Genomic DNA, 15,849 nt, shown 5'->3' on the forward strand with positions numbered 1-15,849 from the left:
CAAGGAATGAGCAAGAGTCAGAATTGAAGGACCAGACACGCCAGTGGGTTGTAGGGCTGAAGGAGGTTACAGAGAGAGATGGGGAGAGGCCATGAAGGGATTTGAAAGAGAACCAGATCACAGTCACATGGTTCAGACTGGCAGTGGTGACACACTGCAAACAGTTCACTCACTCACTATCTCAATTGCAGGACCTGCAACTTCAGTGTTTGTTTGGCGCAGTTAATACCAGTCTCATTTCGGAGGCAGAAAGCAGCGGGTTCACTCTCCAGGGCCTCAGCACATAATCTAGGCTCACGCTTCAGTACAGTACTGATGGAATTATCACCGCTACTTGATTTATTTCCTAGTTATAGCTCCCTTGCAACCTTGATGGTGTCCTTCACATTCAATCTAAAATATAGAGGCTGCTAAACTATACAGTTAACCACCATTGAATTCCTATACAAGTACACAGGGGACCTTAAACCATTAATCATGGACTGTAGTTGACAATAAACATGCTGTTTCTATTTACATACATATAAAAGTGTATTAACGGGGGATATGTAATTCAGAGAAAACATGATTTAGCTAGTTATTTTAATCTCCACATCGAGATTGTTATAAAGACCCTTCCTCAGGGCTCAAATTAGCACGTTTCAGGTTGGATTATAAATTGTCACTTGAAAATTCTCATTTCTCCAGGATAAACCTATCAGCACTGTGACAGGACAGCAACTAATCAACTAAAATCTTGTGGAGTCTGCTCGTTGTCGTCCTCAATTTACTAAAGCCTGAGATAACCGGAGTTTAGGACAAAGATATTTCCCAAAGACAGCCCAAAGGTTCCAAAACACAATGTTTTATTGGTATTTCTCACAGAAATTCATCAGTAAATTATTTTCACATGGCCCGAGCTCTGTATACAAATGATGAACGGCCTGGTCTGGAACACTGATGAGCTGTAACGTGAAGTAACAGGGCTTAGGGACAAGGTTATGATTTCCTACATAGGGATTTCCTGATCCCAGCCGTTTTATTAAACAGAGGTTACCAGGCACCATCCCAGAGGAAGGAAGTAAGATGGGGGTGAGGGAGAGTTGAATGAAAAAGAGTGAGAATTTATTCCCAGCCTACTCCTGCCTCCCAGCGACTGAGGCACTGGTGAGAGCTCAGAAGAAAGTCTTTAGTCAAGTCCCTAATAATACAAAAGCAAAAGACTTGTGGATGCCAGAAATCTAAAAGAAAAATAAAAAACGCTGGCAAAACTCAGCAGATCAGGCAGCGTCTGTGGAGTGACCTTTCATCAGAACTGAAGAAAGTCATTCTCCTTGGGAAGAATTGCAAAGATTTGCATCTTTCTCCGAAAAAAAAAAGAAATTAAGCTCAACAATAGGCACTATGATAATGTAAAACCACATTTACGGTAGCTTTGTCAAATAAGCAACAAAGTACAGCCAGGCAAGCAGCTTGACCTAGACTTCAGGGAATGAGTCCAGGGTTCAACATCCTCATGAAACAGCGCAGGATTAATGTGGCTTCCTACATGCACAGGCTGAACCACTGCTCATTGCTGACCCACACAGTACCCTACGCATTGCTTCTTGGAAAAGCTGATTCTCTCTCTCCCTCCATCAGTTTTAAGGCATCTTATTTTCTCCCCCTTCTGCACAGCGTTTGAATTTCACACCTTGTTTTGCATTTTCTCTATATACATGAGGTAGGAAACAGAATGATCATAGGTTCACAAGGGAGACAAGCTTCCTTTCGGTGAAGAAACGATGTGGCTGAGCTTTCGGGTCTTCAGTCTTCCTTTGAAAGTAGGACAGTACTGAAGGCGTATCCTTTGTGTTGTCATCCTCATCGTCATCCCTACAAAGATAAAGCAGGTTAAAAAGATGTACTCCAGAAAGCACAGTAGTTGAGGCTGCAGCTGGCATCAGAATCCCAGGATAGAGACTAGGAAGAAATGCTCGGGAGTTCTTGCTTCTGATCGTGACGTTGGAAAGTGCCGAGGACAAAGTTGGGCTTAATTAACACTTGGACGATGTGGGACATTAAATCGCTTGTTTTTCAAATCAGGCACAGGCTAAAGTTGGGATAAAAAAATTTATTTGGGCTGCAAGTGTCTTGTGTGAAATAAGTCTGGGCAATCTCAATCCAGTTCCTAGATGGCATAAGCCCATAACACAAAACTGTCCCTAAGCCTGAATTAACTTACAATCTAACTCAGAAGCCAAAGGATGGTGTTGGAAATGGAAAACATGTCAGGCTGGAGAAATAAAGGGCTGTTCATCTGGCACTGAAGCCGAGGCATGTTGTTGAGGCATATTTACTCCCTGTCTAGTTGTGCTACATCTGACCTGGGGAAGTTTGATTGCCAACAACGGATGCCTGAAGTGGGAAGAGCTCCATTCCTCAGCACTAACATCTGTCACCATGATCTTGCATTGCAGGATGCTGAAGGTATTCCAGTGACATGTTACCAGCAGGTATTTGCACCCACATGAGCATTTTTGTGAATAATTTCTGGTGTCTGATAAAAATAAATCTCTGTGGCGTAATTTTGTTAAGAAAAAACAAAGGCACTAGAAGACTTCAAGTGAAATAATTTCTTGTTGGTTTTATAGTCATTTGGTAGTTCAGAACTTTAGTATTGCTGGAAAAAAAGACATGCTGTCAAAGATTTTCATCTTTCACTCGTCAGGACAGATTCACAAGAATACCAATAGTAAAGGGAACAACTCTTCTTCTCATTCTTCTCCTCTCTTCTCAAGCAATATAAATTGTTGTTCTCTTTACAATTGGTATTCTTACGAATCTGTCCTGATGAGTGCAAGACAAAAAGCTTCAACAGCATGTCTGTTGGTTTTATCTTAGATTTATCTGAATATTTGATGCCACTCAGCACTTGGCCAGCAGCAACCTGTCCTTCACAATCATTCAAAACAAAGTGTTCAGTACAAACCCTTAAATTCAGCGATGAAAAATCTGCTGGACTGCAGGGTTGAAAAGGACACTCCAACTAACCGGAAAAATAAGGAGATGGAGTGCAGAGAAATCAATAACAACATAGAGGCTAATGCAAAACCAGCAAAGGAAGGACACCTAATATTTCATGAGTGGGAATATTGTGCACCTGAGGTCTTTTCATAATGGAAACGGAAGATGGCTAATCATACTGCCCTTTCCTACATCACTAGCAGGCCTGTATCACAGCTCGATTTGGCAAAGAAGGGAGAATTTAGAGGAAGCATCGTACACATTACACTGGAGTTCAAATTATTTGCTTCAGTGTTTTTTCTTGCAGACCCAAAGTTTGAATTGCATCCGAACTATGTTTGAGTTTCACATTTTTATGAACTGCCCTAACACTACACTATTGAAGTTTGCATTATACTGTGTTTAAAGTAACTCAAAATATCCCAAAGAGCTTCATATTCAATAAATTACAGTTCCTAAAAGAAATTTGGCAAACTAGTTGATTCTATAAAAAGCAATGAGATTAATAACAAGATAATCTGTTTTAGTGGTGCTGGCTGATCGATAGATATTGATCAAGATAGTGGGTGAACTCCTCTTTAAGTAAGTGGCACAAGTTCTTTACGTCCACCTCAGAGGGCAGATTGAGACTGGTTTAACATCTCATTCGAAAGATGGCAGCTCCCACAGTGCAGTGCTCCCTCAGTACTGCACTGAACGTGTCAGTGTGATCACATGCTCAATTCTTGTGAGCAGCTCAAAGATGAAAATGCTTCCAAAACCAATCCTGATGTCTAATTTGGATTAAGAATCAAAAAAAATAATAATTTAGGTGGGCACATGATCTGCAATGGAGTCGATGAATTTTAATCCTGCCATCTGCCCTAGATACTGGAGCTGTCCTTCTGTTCCACTATCCTTGCCCTCAATTCAAAAACTCAACTGTACTCCATATTAAATTTTATTTTCCATGGTGATAAGCAGTTGATGTAGAATTTCAACTGCAATCAACATTGTAGGTCGGTATTCATTTTTTAAAAGACATAATATTGCCCAGCTCAGAATCTGCATTATTAAATTTATGTACAGTAACTTTCAAATTGATAACAGGTCACTGGCAGCTTATCACTGTTATTGGGTACTAAATTAAAATATTTTCTACAATAACAGCTATGGTTCCATTTGTTTTTTTAACTAAAAGTTAGAACAGGGATCCACAGAGCTGTGTCAATATTTGCTGGGGGGGAGGGGGATGGTTTCATATTGAAATCATTCCAAATATGCATAGGTAGATAAACAATGTATAAGTTGGAATTGAAGAAACCATGACGCAATATTCTCAGTACGCTCTACATTGGGGAATATGGTAAATTGTGATGAGGGTTACGAAGGACAGCAAGAGTAAATGTATAAGCTAGAAGCACTGCCTGATAAGTGGCTGATGCAGGTTAGTGCAGAAAGGGGAAACAACATATTTTGAATGCAAGGAAGGAAAAGCATCTTAAATAGCAAGATTGTAAGGGGGAACTTGCTGTGCACATAGGCAGGTGATTAAGGGCTTAATATGAAAGTCTTAATTATACTACAGTTGATTTACTCTGCGTACATTCGGGCACTCCATTGATAGGAAAGTTATAAAAAATAAGGAAAATGTGCAACATAGATTCATCACACTATTACCAACAATCAGAAGTTATAATTATGAAGATAAAATTGAGAAGGTGGAGCTTCCCCCACACCCCTTTACTCTAAAGATGAGATATGCAAGGTGCTCATGGATATTAGGATTTGGCAAGTGATAAAATTATTTCCACTGTCAGCAAGGCAGTGACAAGAGTGTACAAATTTAATATAAGAATTAAATGGGAAGTTAGAAAATTCCTTGGCACAGAGGGTCGTTAGAATACAGACCTTTCTGCCACAAAACATTATTGAAGCAGAGTCCATAAATACTTTTAAAATGGTGTTAAAACTGTTCTTGAGAAAAGGCAAAATATTGAAGAGCATATGGAGTGCAAGGTGAGTGGGATTAAATTCATGGGTGGGTGTGGGGATGTATGCTGGTGCAGACCTGATGGGCCAAATAGTCTGAACAGTTATGAGTATAAGCTTAAGGTAGGGCCTTTCGCCTTACCCCCACAGGAGCTGAGAAGGGTAGGAGTGACCAGAATGATCAACATGTGTAACGGACTAATGGGCAGGGCAAGGGAGACTGAACTACAATCATTTAAGATGCCAGTTGCACTTAGGATTACTGGGATTTCATTTTGGCACAGAAATGGGTTACACTAAACAAGGCTTCAACTTATTTTTCACTTTACAAACAAACAGCAACAAGAGTCACCACTGTGAAGGTTAAAAATATGGAAGGTGACAGCAGCTTCCTTTTCTGAATGTTCACTCCTGCCAGGCAAAAAAAACACACACTGCCGGTTAGGAGCTGGGAGAGGGACACAAACAATAAATAAAATCAATGTGAATTACTTAGTGATTCCATCAGCCAGAGCATTTCATTTAATGAAGGGCAAGGTGGATATGGGGAGAACAGTTCATCTATCAGTCTGCTGACAGCAGAAATTGACTGGTCAAATCACACAAACTTCTTGTTCCTGGACAGTTAAAGAAAGCGCAACCCCATTTTTAAAAAAAAAGCTTTAATGTATAGTTTTCAACATACTGCCTATAAATGAAACTCCCTTCTCCAATGTCTGCTAGCACGTTTTGTTGAACAGCTCACCTTGCAACATTCCTCCCTCCCCTACTCTTCCCCCCCCATCATGTAATGCATTGAGTATCACCACAATGAACTACATTAAATTCAAACAAAATCTGAGGATGATGGGTGTCCAAAATGAAAGGAGAAATACTCAACAGGTCAGGCAGCATCTCCAGAGAGAGAAACAGCACTAATGTCTCAGGTCTGACAAAAGGTCTAAACTATTAACTCTGTTTCTCTCTCCACAGATGCTGCCTCACCTGCTGAGTATTTCCAGCATTTTCTATTTAATCATTCCAGAAAATGTAGATTTTTTTTTTGTTGAGAAGCATTGACAGGAAGCTGCAGAACGCATCACACACAAAATCAACAACAATGACAACCATGCTTCTTCGTGGTCAATAAAATGCTGGACTAGAAATTCCAGCTGTCAAGGTACGAGTGGTTCATAACTGGAAATGTATGACGGAACTACAGAAATAGGGTCAACTTCCTTTACAAATAGTGAGAAACTGTTCCCTTTGGTGCAAGGATCGAGAACCAGAGGGCACAGATTTAAGGTAATTGGCAAAAGAAGCAATGGCGACAAGGGGAAAAATTTTTTAAGCAACCAGCGGTTAGGATCTGGAATGTATAGCCTGAGGACTGCAATGTGGTGAAGGCGGATTCAATTGAGGCATAAAAGGGGGGTTTAGATTATTATCTGAAAAGGAGAATTTGCAGGGCTACAGGGAGAAAGCGGGGAGTGGCTCTCGGTGAATTGCTCCTTCAGAGGGTCAGCACAGTCACAACGGGCTGAATGGCCTTAATCTGTGCTGTAGCCATTCTACGATTCTATGAATTTAGTTGTCAAATAACTTCAAAACCAGGACTTGAGCACATAACTTAGGCCAATATTTCAGAACAATAACGAAGGGGCACTGTATTCGCAGAATTGCCTTCCTCCAAGTGAGAACAATCGAGGTCCCATCTGTCTAGTCAGGTAGGCATTAACGATCCCATGACAATTGGAGGGAATTTGCACCAACTTTATTCCCTTAAGCATGTACCACCATTAAAAAAATGCTCATGCACCTCATTGCTCTTAGTGCTATGTTCCTAACGCAACTGGCATTCTTGCCTACACACAAGCACTCCACTCCAAAAGCAATTCCTTACGGGGAGTTTCAATGCGATCAGCTCCTACATAAATGCAAGCATGTCTTTTTCTTCCTAAAATCCATGAAAAAAAGCAATTACACATCTTATAAATTCCACACTGTCTCTCATATGAAGATTTACCTATACCACTTTATTGTTTGCATTTGATCATTATGTAGCACACTGCTCGACTGCACGGCTCCTAATCACCAGAGCAACAGAGCCATCTGCTGAAATTTGGAATCACTACACAGTATAGTGCAGAGTGAGAATTTTCATGACACAAATATTATGAGCGCCTTTAGTAATTTAGTGCTGTGGCACAAAGACAAAGAAACAAAGGTCCCACATTTGATGCCAGGTCTATTCCCAATTAGCTGATAGCAGCCAGAGCAACATCTGAGATACCACAACCGGCCTTGGCACTTCTGGGTTACAGCACAGGCCAGGGTCATCAGTCAGAGTTATCTCTCCTGGTTTCTATTAAGTTAGCCTTAATAGAAAGTATGGGTGTAAACATCAGAGAAGAACAGGATTAAGCTTGGCAATGCTTTTCAAAGTGATGGATTGCCGAACCCTAATGCCAAAGGTTAAAAATGACAATATGCCACTGGGATGAGGTGCTGAGCAACAGACAGTATCTGGACAACTATATCCCAACAGATGTCTGTATTTACTGGACAGGAACAAAGAGAAAAAAATTGACATAGAACTAGTAATATTCACTATCTTTACATCTAGCACAACGACCGTCATTACATATTAGATAAATTAACTCGGAGCAGAAGTGTTACAAGTGATTCTGAGCTAAAGAGAAAAGCCAAAAATCCCCCTTAGAAAAGCTATCCAGTGATCACCTGCTGGAAAATATATACCTGAAGAGCCAGGTTTGAACAGAATTGGATGTGGCGATGATGCAGCTCAACATAAAGACTGGCAAACGACAGAACCATGTTCAGGGCAGAGGCAGTACATTCAGGTGACAGAAATAGGAAGAAAACTGGCAAACGTCAACTTCTAACAGGGCTTATAAACAGCAAGACGTATTCTAAAGAATTGTTACCCAATGATGAGATTCATCATGCAGGAGACAAGATTCTCTCCTTAAATTGAACTCTGTAACTTGTGGGCTAGCTAGTTATGTCATTTGCTACATACCAGTGCACAGGTACTGCCCGAGCGTCCAGAATCACTTGGGCTGTGCTCCAGCTAAAGCGCACAAACTGCGGAAACCCAAAAACAGGGTCTACCTGTTTTTCCAGCCAGTCCTTTGTTTTAGGGTCTGCAAGAAAATTACAAAAAGAAACAATTAAATCCTTGAAAACAAGGCAATACTCACAATAGCACCCTGATATAAATCCCCACTATGTAAGGGCATTGACAGATGCAGCCACTGTTTATGGTGCTGGACTTAGTTTAATGCTTAAATCTGTCAAAGCGTCCATCCCATTATTTGCACAGTACCATACTCTGGGTGGAAGGTGGCGATGAACTGCAAACCCTATAACATATTACAGGGGCAACCATCAAAAAGAATTACAAGATTAAATCTCTAAACAATTTACATCAAGAAAACCTAGCAATTAGATTAAACCCACCGGTTATTTGTTGCTGCAAATTAGATGTGAATAAATTATCCATTTTAATTAAACTAAAGTTTAAGAACAAGCATTTCATGCTTTCTGAAAATCCTGTAAACAGTGAATAAAGGCCAGTAAATTTTAGTTGGGGTTTTTCTTGTGCATCAATATATGAAACTCTAGGGATTCTTCAAAACAAAAGATCCCATTTTCCACTTTATTTGATTTCTTCCCAAGCAGCAAGGCTATGATCATCAATTCTGATGTGCTGAGAATCCTGGACACAAGTTCACATCCCATTGCTCTGACAACAATTCAATATGACTCAACAGAGTACATGGCTGTAGGCACAGGGAAAGCAAGAGTGGGGTAGGATCCATGCACTATTATGTGTGCACTTCACATCATTTGCAGCCAATATGAGAACTGACAATTAAAGGACATAGCATGAGATCTTTCCTTGGTGTAAAACCGTAATTTCTATCACACACAACACTCAACTGACTTTCAGACTCTGTGTACTACAGAATCTTGTATACTTGATCTTTATCGTGGATATAAAACCTCAATATTTACGCCTTGCCCATTAAGAGAGCAATATTTTTACTTCAACATGTCTGCTACTCAAAATGTATCATGCTCAGCACCAAAGGTAACCTAGTCAACATTCACGAGAAACCAGAGTATGACTTTCTAAATGCAATATCTGGCATTGTACAGTAACCAGTAGTGATCAAGGCACCTTACTTTTTAATATTTTTCTGGAGCTGAAAGAAGTTCTCTTGTTCTCTCCTAGTCTCCTAATTGAAGAATAAGCATTCTCTTCAACTCAGGGTATAAACAAGAGATCAAGTTCACTTGGGAAATAAAAAGTAGACAGTTGTATCAAGCCAAGACAGGAATCTGCACCAGCTCAGGCATAAATACAACACACAACGCTTAGGTAACTGCCTTTAATGCTAAACTTGGACCATTGTATGAAAAAGGTCGTTGTCTACCTGCCATAGGGTCTCTGTGAGCCATTTGCATAGAGCTGCAGTACACTGGTGCAAGAAATTTCAGTTTGGGTCAGTTGGCAACACTCTCATCTCCAAGTCAGAAGATTGTTGGTTCAGGTCCCTTTAACGATGTGAAAACAATCTCAGCTGATACTTTATCACTATTCTTACGGAGTGCTGTACTGTCGGAGGTACCGTAGTCAGGATTAAAACAAGGAACCTCTTGCCTGCTCAAAGTAGATGCAAAAGATCCCATGGTATTATTTAGGAGAAGAATAGGGTTTTGCCAGTGGTCAACATTTCTCTCTTCACCAACACCAGCAAGAACAGGTTATCTTGTCACTGATAGATTGGGTGTTTGTGGGACCTTGCTGTGCACTGCCATGTTTGCCTGACAGCAATAACTGCACTTTAGAAGTAATTTGTTATTTGTAACACATTTGGGGAATCTCAAGGACATTGTATAATGTCATATGAGTGAGCTGGGAGCACGCTGCACCATTTGAGGTTCAAAACTGAGTTACAGGAAATCAAGAGGGTTTGGTTTTGGGAAACTGGTGAGCAAAACTTATCAAACTAAAATATTGAATTCTTGATACTTGATCTCAGCTGATTTGCACGTGTTCTGTGAACTAACATTTGAGGTTTTTTTTTTTACTGTTCTATTATAAATTTGAATCAGTCATTCCTAATACATCAACAAGTTATTCCTATGGCCACTTTCAAAAGTGGGTCAGTTCTTCAAAAGGAGATCGTTTTAGAGGGGGGGATACGGGTCAAAGAAATGGAGGTGTCAGATGTCTTCAATCTCCCCGCAACCTCAAAATATACAAAATAATAAACCTAAGGTAGCTGAATTAACAGCACAAACAGATGTTAATGGGCGTGATATGATTGCAATTACGGAGACATGGCTACAGGGTGGCCAAGGCTGGAAACTGAATATCCAAGGGTATTCGCTATTTAGGAAGGATTAACAAAAGGAAAAGGAGGTGTGGTGCTGTTGTTAATTAAGGATGAAATCAGTGCAATAGTGAGAAAGGATACTGGCTCAAAGTCTAGATGTAGAGTCAGTCTGGGTGGAGCTAAGAAGCAACAAGGGCAGAAAACGTAGGAGATATCTATAGGCCTCCAAACAGTAGTGGTAAGGTAGGGGATGGCATTAAACAGGCAATTAGAGATGCATGTAACAAGGGTGCTACAATAATCATGGGTGACTTTAATCTACAAATACACTGGGCAAATCAAATTAGCAATGATACTGTGGCGGATGAATTCCCGGAGTGTGTACAAGGTGGTTTTTTAGGCCAGTATGTCAAGGAACCGATTAGGGAACAGGCTATCCTAGATTTGGTATTATGCAATGAGAAGGAGTTAATTAATAATCTTATTATGCGAGGTCCTTTTAGGAAACAGTGACCATAACATGATAGAATTAATCATTAGGATGGAAAGTGAAGTAGTCCAATCTGAAATTAAGGTCCTAAATCTAAACAAAAGAAACTACAAAGGTAAGAGGGGTGAGTTGGCTACAATAGATTGGGGAACTTCATTAAAAGGCATGACAGTGGATAAGCAATGGCTAATATTTAAGGAGCGAATGCATGTATTGCAACAGTTATACATTCCTTCCTGGGAAACAAAACAGGAACAGCCCAGCCATGGCTAACAAAATAAATTAAGGATAGTATTGGATCCAAAGAGGAGTCATAGAAAGTTGCTAGAAAAAGGAGCAAGCCTGAGGCTTGGGAGCAGTTTAGAATTCAGCAAAGGACGACCAAGAGATTAAGGGGGGGAAAAAATAGAATATGTGTAAACTTGCAAGGAAGATAAAAGTGGGCTATAAAAGCTTCTATGAGTATGTAAAAAGAGAAAGATTACTGAAGGCAAATGTGGGTCCCTTACAGTCCGAAATATGAGAATTTATAATAAAGAATAAGGAAATGGCAGAGCAATTAAACAACTACTTCAGTTCTGTCTTCAGGAAGAAGACACAAATAACTTCCCAGAAATGCTAGGGAACCAAGGGTCTAGTGAGAAGGAGGAATTGAAGGAAACTAGTATTACTAAAAAATGTGCTGGAGAAATTACTGGGACTGAAAGCCGATATCCCCAGGGCCTGATAATCTACATCCCAGGGTACTAAAGGAGGTGGCCATCGAAATAGTGGATGCGTTGGTTGTCAGCTTCCAAAATTCTATCAATTCTGGAACAGTCCCGGCAGATTGGAGGGTGGCAAATGTAATCCCATTATTTAAAAAAGGAGGGAGAAAACAGGGAATTACAGACCGGTTAGCTAACATCAGTAGTAGGGAAAATACTATACTCTATTATAAAGGATATGATAACAGGACATTTAGAAAATATCAACAGGATTAGACAAAGTCAACATGGATATATGAAAGGGAAATGATGTTTGACAAACCTCCTGGAGTTTTTTTGGGGAGGTAGCTAGCAGAATAGATAAGGGAGAACCAGTGGATGTGGTGTATTTGAATTTTCAGAAAGCTTTTGATAAAGTCCCACATAAAAGGTTAGTGTACAAAATTAAAGCACATGGGATTGGGGATAATATATTGGCATGGTTTGAGAATTGGTTAACAGGCAGGAATCAGAGAGTAGGAATAAATGGGTTTTTTTCGGAGTGGCAGGTGGTGGCTAGTGGGGTACTCACAGTTCAGGGCTTGGGCCCCAGCTATTCACAATATATATCAATGATTTGGATGAGGGAACCAAATTTAATATTTCCAAGTTTGCTGATGACCCAAAACTAGGTGGGAACGTGAACGGTGAGGAGGATGTTAAGAGGCTTCAAGGCGATTTAGATTAAATGGCCAAATACATGGCAGATGCAGTATAATGTGGATAAGTGTGAAGTTATCCACTTTGGTAGGAAAAACAGAATGGCAGAATATTATTTAAATTGTGATAGATTGGGAAATGTTGATGTACAAAGGGACTTGGGTGTCCTTGTACACCAGTCACTGAAAGCAAGCATGCAGGTGCAGCAAGCAGTTAGGAAGGCAAATTGTATGTTGGCCTTCCTTGCAAGAGGATTTGAGTACAGATGCAAGGATGTCTTACTGCGGCTGTACAGGGCCTTAGTGAGAACACACCTGGAGCATAGTGTGCAGTTTTGGTCTCCTTACCTAAGAAAGGATATACTTGCCATAGAGGGAGTGCAGTGAAGATTCACCAGGCTGATTCCTGGGATGGCAGGATTGTCGTATGAGGATAGATTGGGTCAACGAGGTCTGTATTCACTGGAGTTTAGAAGAATGAAAGGGGATCTCATTCAAATGTTTAAAATTCTGACACGGCAGGACAGACTGGCTGCAAGGATGATATTTCCTCTGGCTGGGGTGTCTAGAACAAGGGGTCACAGTCTTAGGTTCCGGGTAGGCCATTTAGGACGGAGATGAGGAGAGATTTCTTCACTCAGAGGGTGGTGAATTCTCTACCACAGAAGGCTGTGGAGGTCAAGTCACTGAATATATTTAAGAAGGAAATAAATAGATTTCTAGACTCAAATCGTCTAGGGGTATGGGGAGAGAGCAGGTGTATGGTGTTGAGATAGAGGGTCAGCCATGAACATAATGAATGGCGGGGCAGGCTTGAAGGGCTGAAAGCTCCTATTTTCTAGAGTTTCCATGTTTGCATAGACAAGATAAACCCAGATTATTATTTCACATTACTCCAAGAGAGTAATGCTGCAAATGGAAACAAATTGAAAGCAAATATGGAACAAAAGCATCAGGAGAAACAACATTACACAATGTGATGTTTGTGAAATGTTTGAGTAGGAAGGAATGGAGAGAATGCAATTACTCTCTATTCCTTCCCTAAGAAGATGCAGTGTAAACCTTAACTCTTCCTGCTAGCAAGAAGTCAATTAGCTCTCATTACTGCTGTACTGTGCCGACCACGTGACCCTCCTGCTACTAGTGATTCTTACCATTTGGATATCCCGAACCATAATCCATATTTACGTCGCCTAGATCTTCAACAAACTTCCACGACTGAACAACATGGTCTCTCGCAACCTGAAGAGGGTACATGAGTTAAGGGACTTGGTGAACGTGACTCATCAACCCTCTGAGGACTGCAGTTAAATTTCAATATTACATTCAAAAATATAACAAGGACATTCGCCTCATTTAATAAAGGTAATTAATGGCAAACCAGAATTTATTTAAATAAATGAGAAAATGTTATGTCTGAATCCCATTTCTCCCTTGAATATTTCAGTACTTTTAAAACGTTCACATATTGAATTATTTCATGAAAAAAAGCACCCTACATTTGACATTTGTTTTGGACTGAAAGACATTCTACACTCAATGCAATTTCATGAGATATCATAAACTGCAAGGATCAAGCATTAAATTCAAATAAATAATATACCTTTTTTAAAATTTGGACCACCCAATACTGCCACCCTAAGGCCATAGCTTTCCAGTCGAGCTTTTCCTATGCAACAGGAAGGTGCACTAGGAACCTAAGCCTAGCTCATTATGCATATGTTACCTGTCACAGAGAAAGTTTTAAAAATTAAAACTAACATGCCGATGACATTTCTATGTATACTGTAGTTTAGGGAATATATTTGACAGTCGATCATACAACTGACATGTTTGATCAGTTATTTCTGACTGTTGCACCTCAAGTGCCTAAATAATGCCATCTGATGGTATACAGTCAGATGGTTAAACAGACTGATGAAAAGCTGAAAGCTAGCATGGCACTGAACTAGTTATATCTATGCCATCTATGAATACATTAGTCAAATAATACATTTAAGGGGGTATAGTTCACCAGATATGGTGAACCTAGATGTCCTTGCAAATACTTCATATCGATTTCAAGTAGCACTTGACTTATTCCATGTGCTATGTTCCACATGGCCAAGTGCAGCAGGGCACTGCTGCCCACCAAGACCTTTCTCTTCATGCAATATCTGGGGCAGTGAAGCACACTGGGCTCATTGGCATACCCACTCCTGCTAATGGGGAGGTAACAGCGACTGGGTTAGGGGGCATGACTGTAATTATACCCAAAATACCTTTCTCTAAATGGTACTTTGTGGGAATAAGCGTGCAATGTGTGCAATACTTTGAAGAAAAATTCTGGAGTTAGTTTTTAAATTCTACTGAGATACAAAAACACATTTTACTCAGGGGAAACACAAAATGGCCAATTTTAGAAAGGGTGAAAATGAAAGATCATGGGGTTGCGCAAGTGGCTGAGTACTGTCTTGTGCCAACATGTTGAATGCAGGGCATAAGTTGTCCTCCGCAAATACTCCTCACGATTTCACCATGCGGTGAAGGTGCTCCCACAACTGGAAGAGAAAACACATTCCTAACAAACCAGCACTCACTTTAGCACAGATGCTGGCTGCACTGACTATCGGGAATAAGGAATCAGCCTTTGATCTGACTGTGACCTCCAGCCCTGGGAAACGTTCCTTCAGCTTCGCCTCATACTTTTCAGCAGGTCCCACTGTATCTACATAAACCTAAAGATAAGCAGAGGTTTGGCTATTAATGCAGCAATAGAAATTTCAAGGTTAATTGTTGTCTACTTACTTAATATAAATGGTAACTGTGGAATTCATGTAGCTAGGCAGAGAGATTCTACCACAAGAGCGACTGGAAACTGTGCCTTCAATATGCTTAAAAAATAGTTTGAAAACATGCAACTCAGTTAAGATTGGGAATGCACTGTGCATGGAAACACAGATGTGACCTACAATCTAATGCTCTGTATGTGTGAATACCTAAGTTGCTTTACAGAGAAGGAAAACAAATTTAAAAGACAATTTCATAGCAGCTGGAAATGAGTGCTGCATTAATGGATTTCGGATAAAAGCAACGGGGTTAATTTATTGTTGATATATATGGCAAAATGGTGATTCAATTCCAGCCATTAATGAAAACTCTCTAGGCTAATCATTCACATTGATTCACAGTTGAATCAATTCTTCACACTGCAGCTCAATGGGCCTCCATGACCCAGGTGTGAGCTAGAAGCAGAAAATGAAAAGTGGCCCAGGCTCTAACATGAAAAACCAGAGGGTTAATAAGTTGGTGTACTCCTGGATATTCAGATGGTCAAACCGTTCTCGAAGCAGCTACCATATGTTGCATCAGGAGACACAGTAAAGAATACTGCTTCCCAGTTGAAAGTAGTGTTGCAATGGTAAAGCGCCAAGGTATTTCGCCACTTTTATACAGAGGTGAGCAAGTATCCAGTTAGAGACTTGAAAGCATCACTGCATGCTCTAGTCTGGGTGCTAGAAATTTAATTCTGTAACCACGAGATAAAATTTATTTTAAAAAAAAAGCCATATTGATTGAGCTTAAACCTTAGATAGTGCTAAGACTAGAACACCGGAAACAGGTAGTTGCAGCAGCCAATGTGAAAGCAGAGTTTTCAGAACAGGATATTG

The 15,849-nt window shown here is 40.2% G+C and overlaps 1 protein-coding gene across 3 annotated transcripts in view; it reads right to left on the reverse strand.

The window, feature by feature from the left end:
* Positions 1–1,437: 1,437 nt before the first annotated feature.
* rnaseh2a (ribonuclease H2, subunit A) overlaps positions 1,438–15,849 on the reverse strand; it is a 74,414-nt gene continuing 60,002 nt past the window's right edge. For all 3 annotated transcript variants that reach the window (XM_078531410.1, XM_078531411.1, XM_078531409.1), the window contains exons 5-8: positions 14,779–14,916; positions 13,354–13,441; positions 7,979–8,102; positions 1,438–1,854 (exon numbers count right to left, since the gene is read on the reverse strand). In XM_078531410.1, coding sequence (XP_078387536.1) covers positions 1,719–1,854; positions 7,979–8,102; positions 13,354–13,441; positions 14,779–14,916 — 486 coding nt within the window. In that variant the 3' untranslated portion in view covers positions 1,438–1,718. The remainder of the gene's footprint in view (positions 1,855–7,978; positions 8,103–13,353; positions 13,442–14,778; positions 14,917–15,849) is intronic.

This window comes from Cetorhinus maximus, chromosome 28, assembly GCF_964194155.1.
Source record: "Cetorhinus maximus chromosome 28, sCetMax3.hap1.1, whole genome shotgun sequence".
Lineage (NCBI taxonomy): Eukaryota > Metazoa > Chordata > Chondrichthyes > Lamniformes > Cetorhinidae > Cetorhinus > Cetorhinus maximus.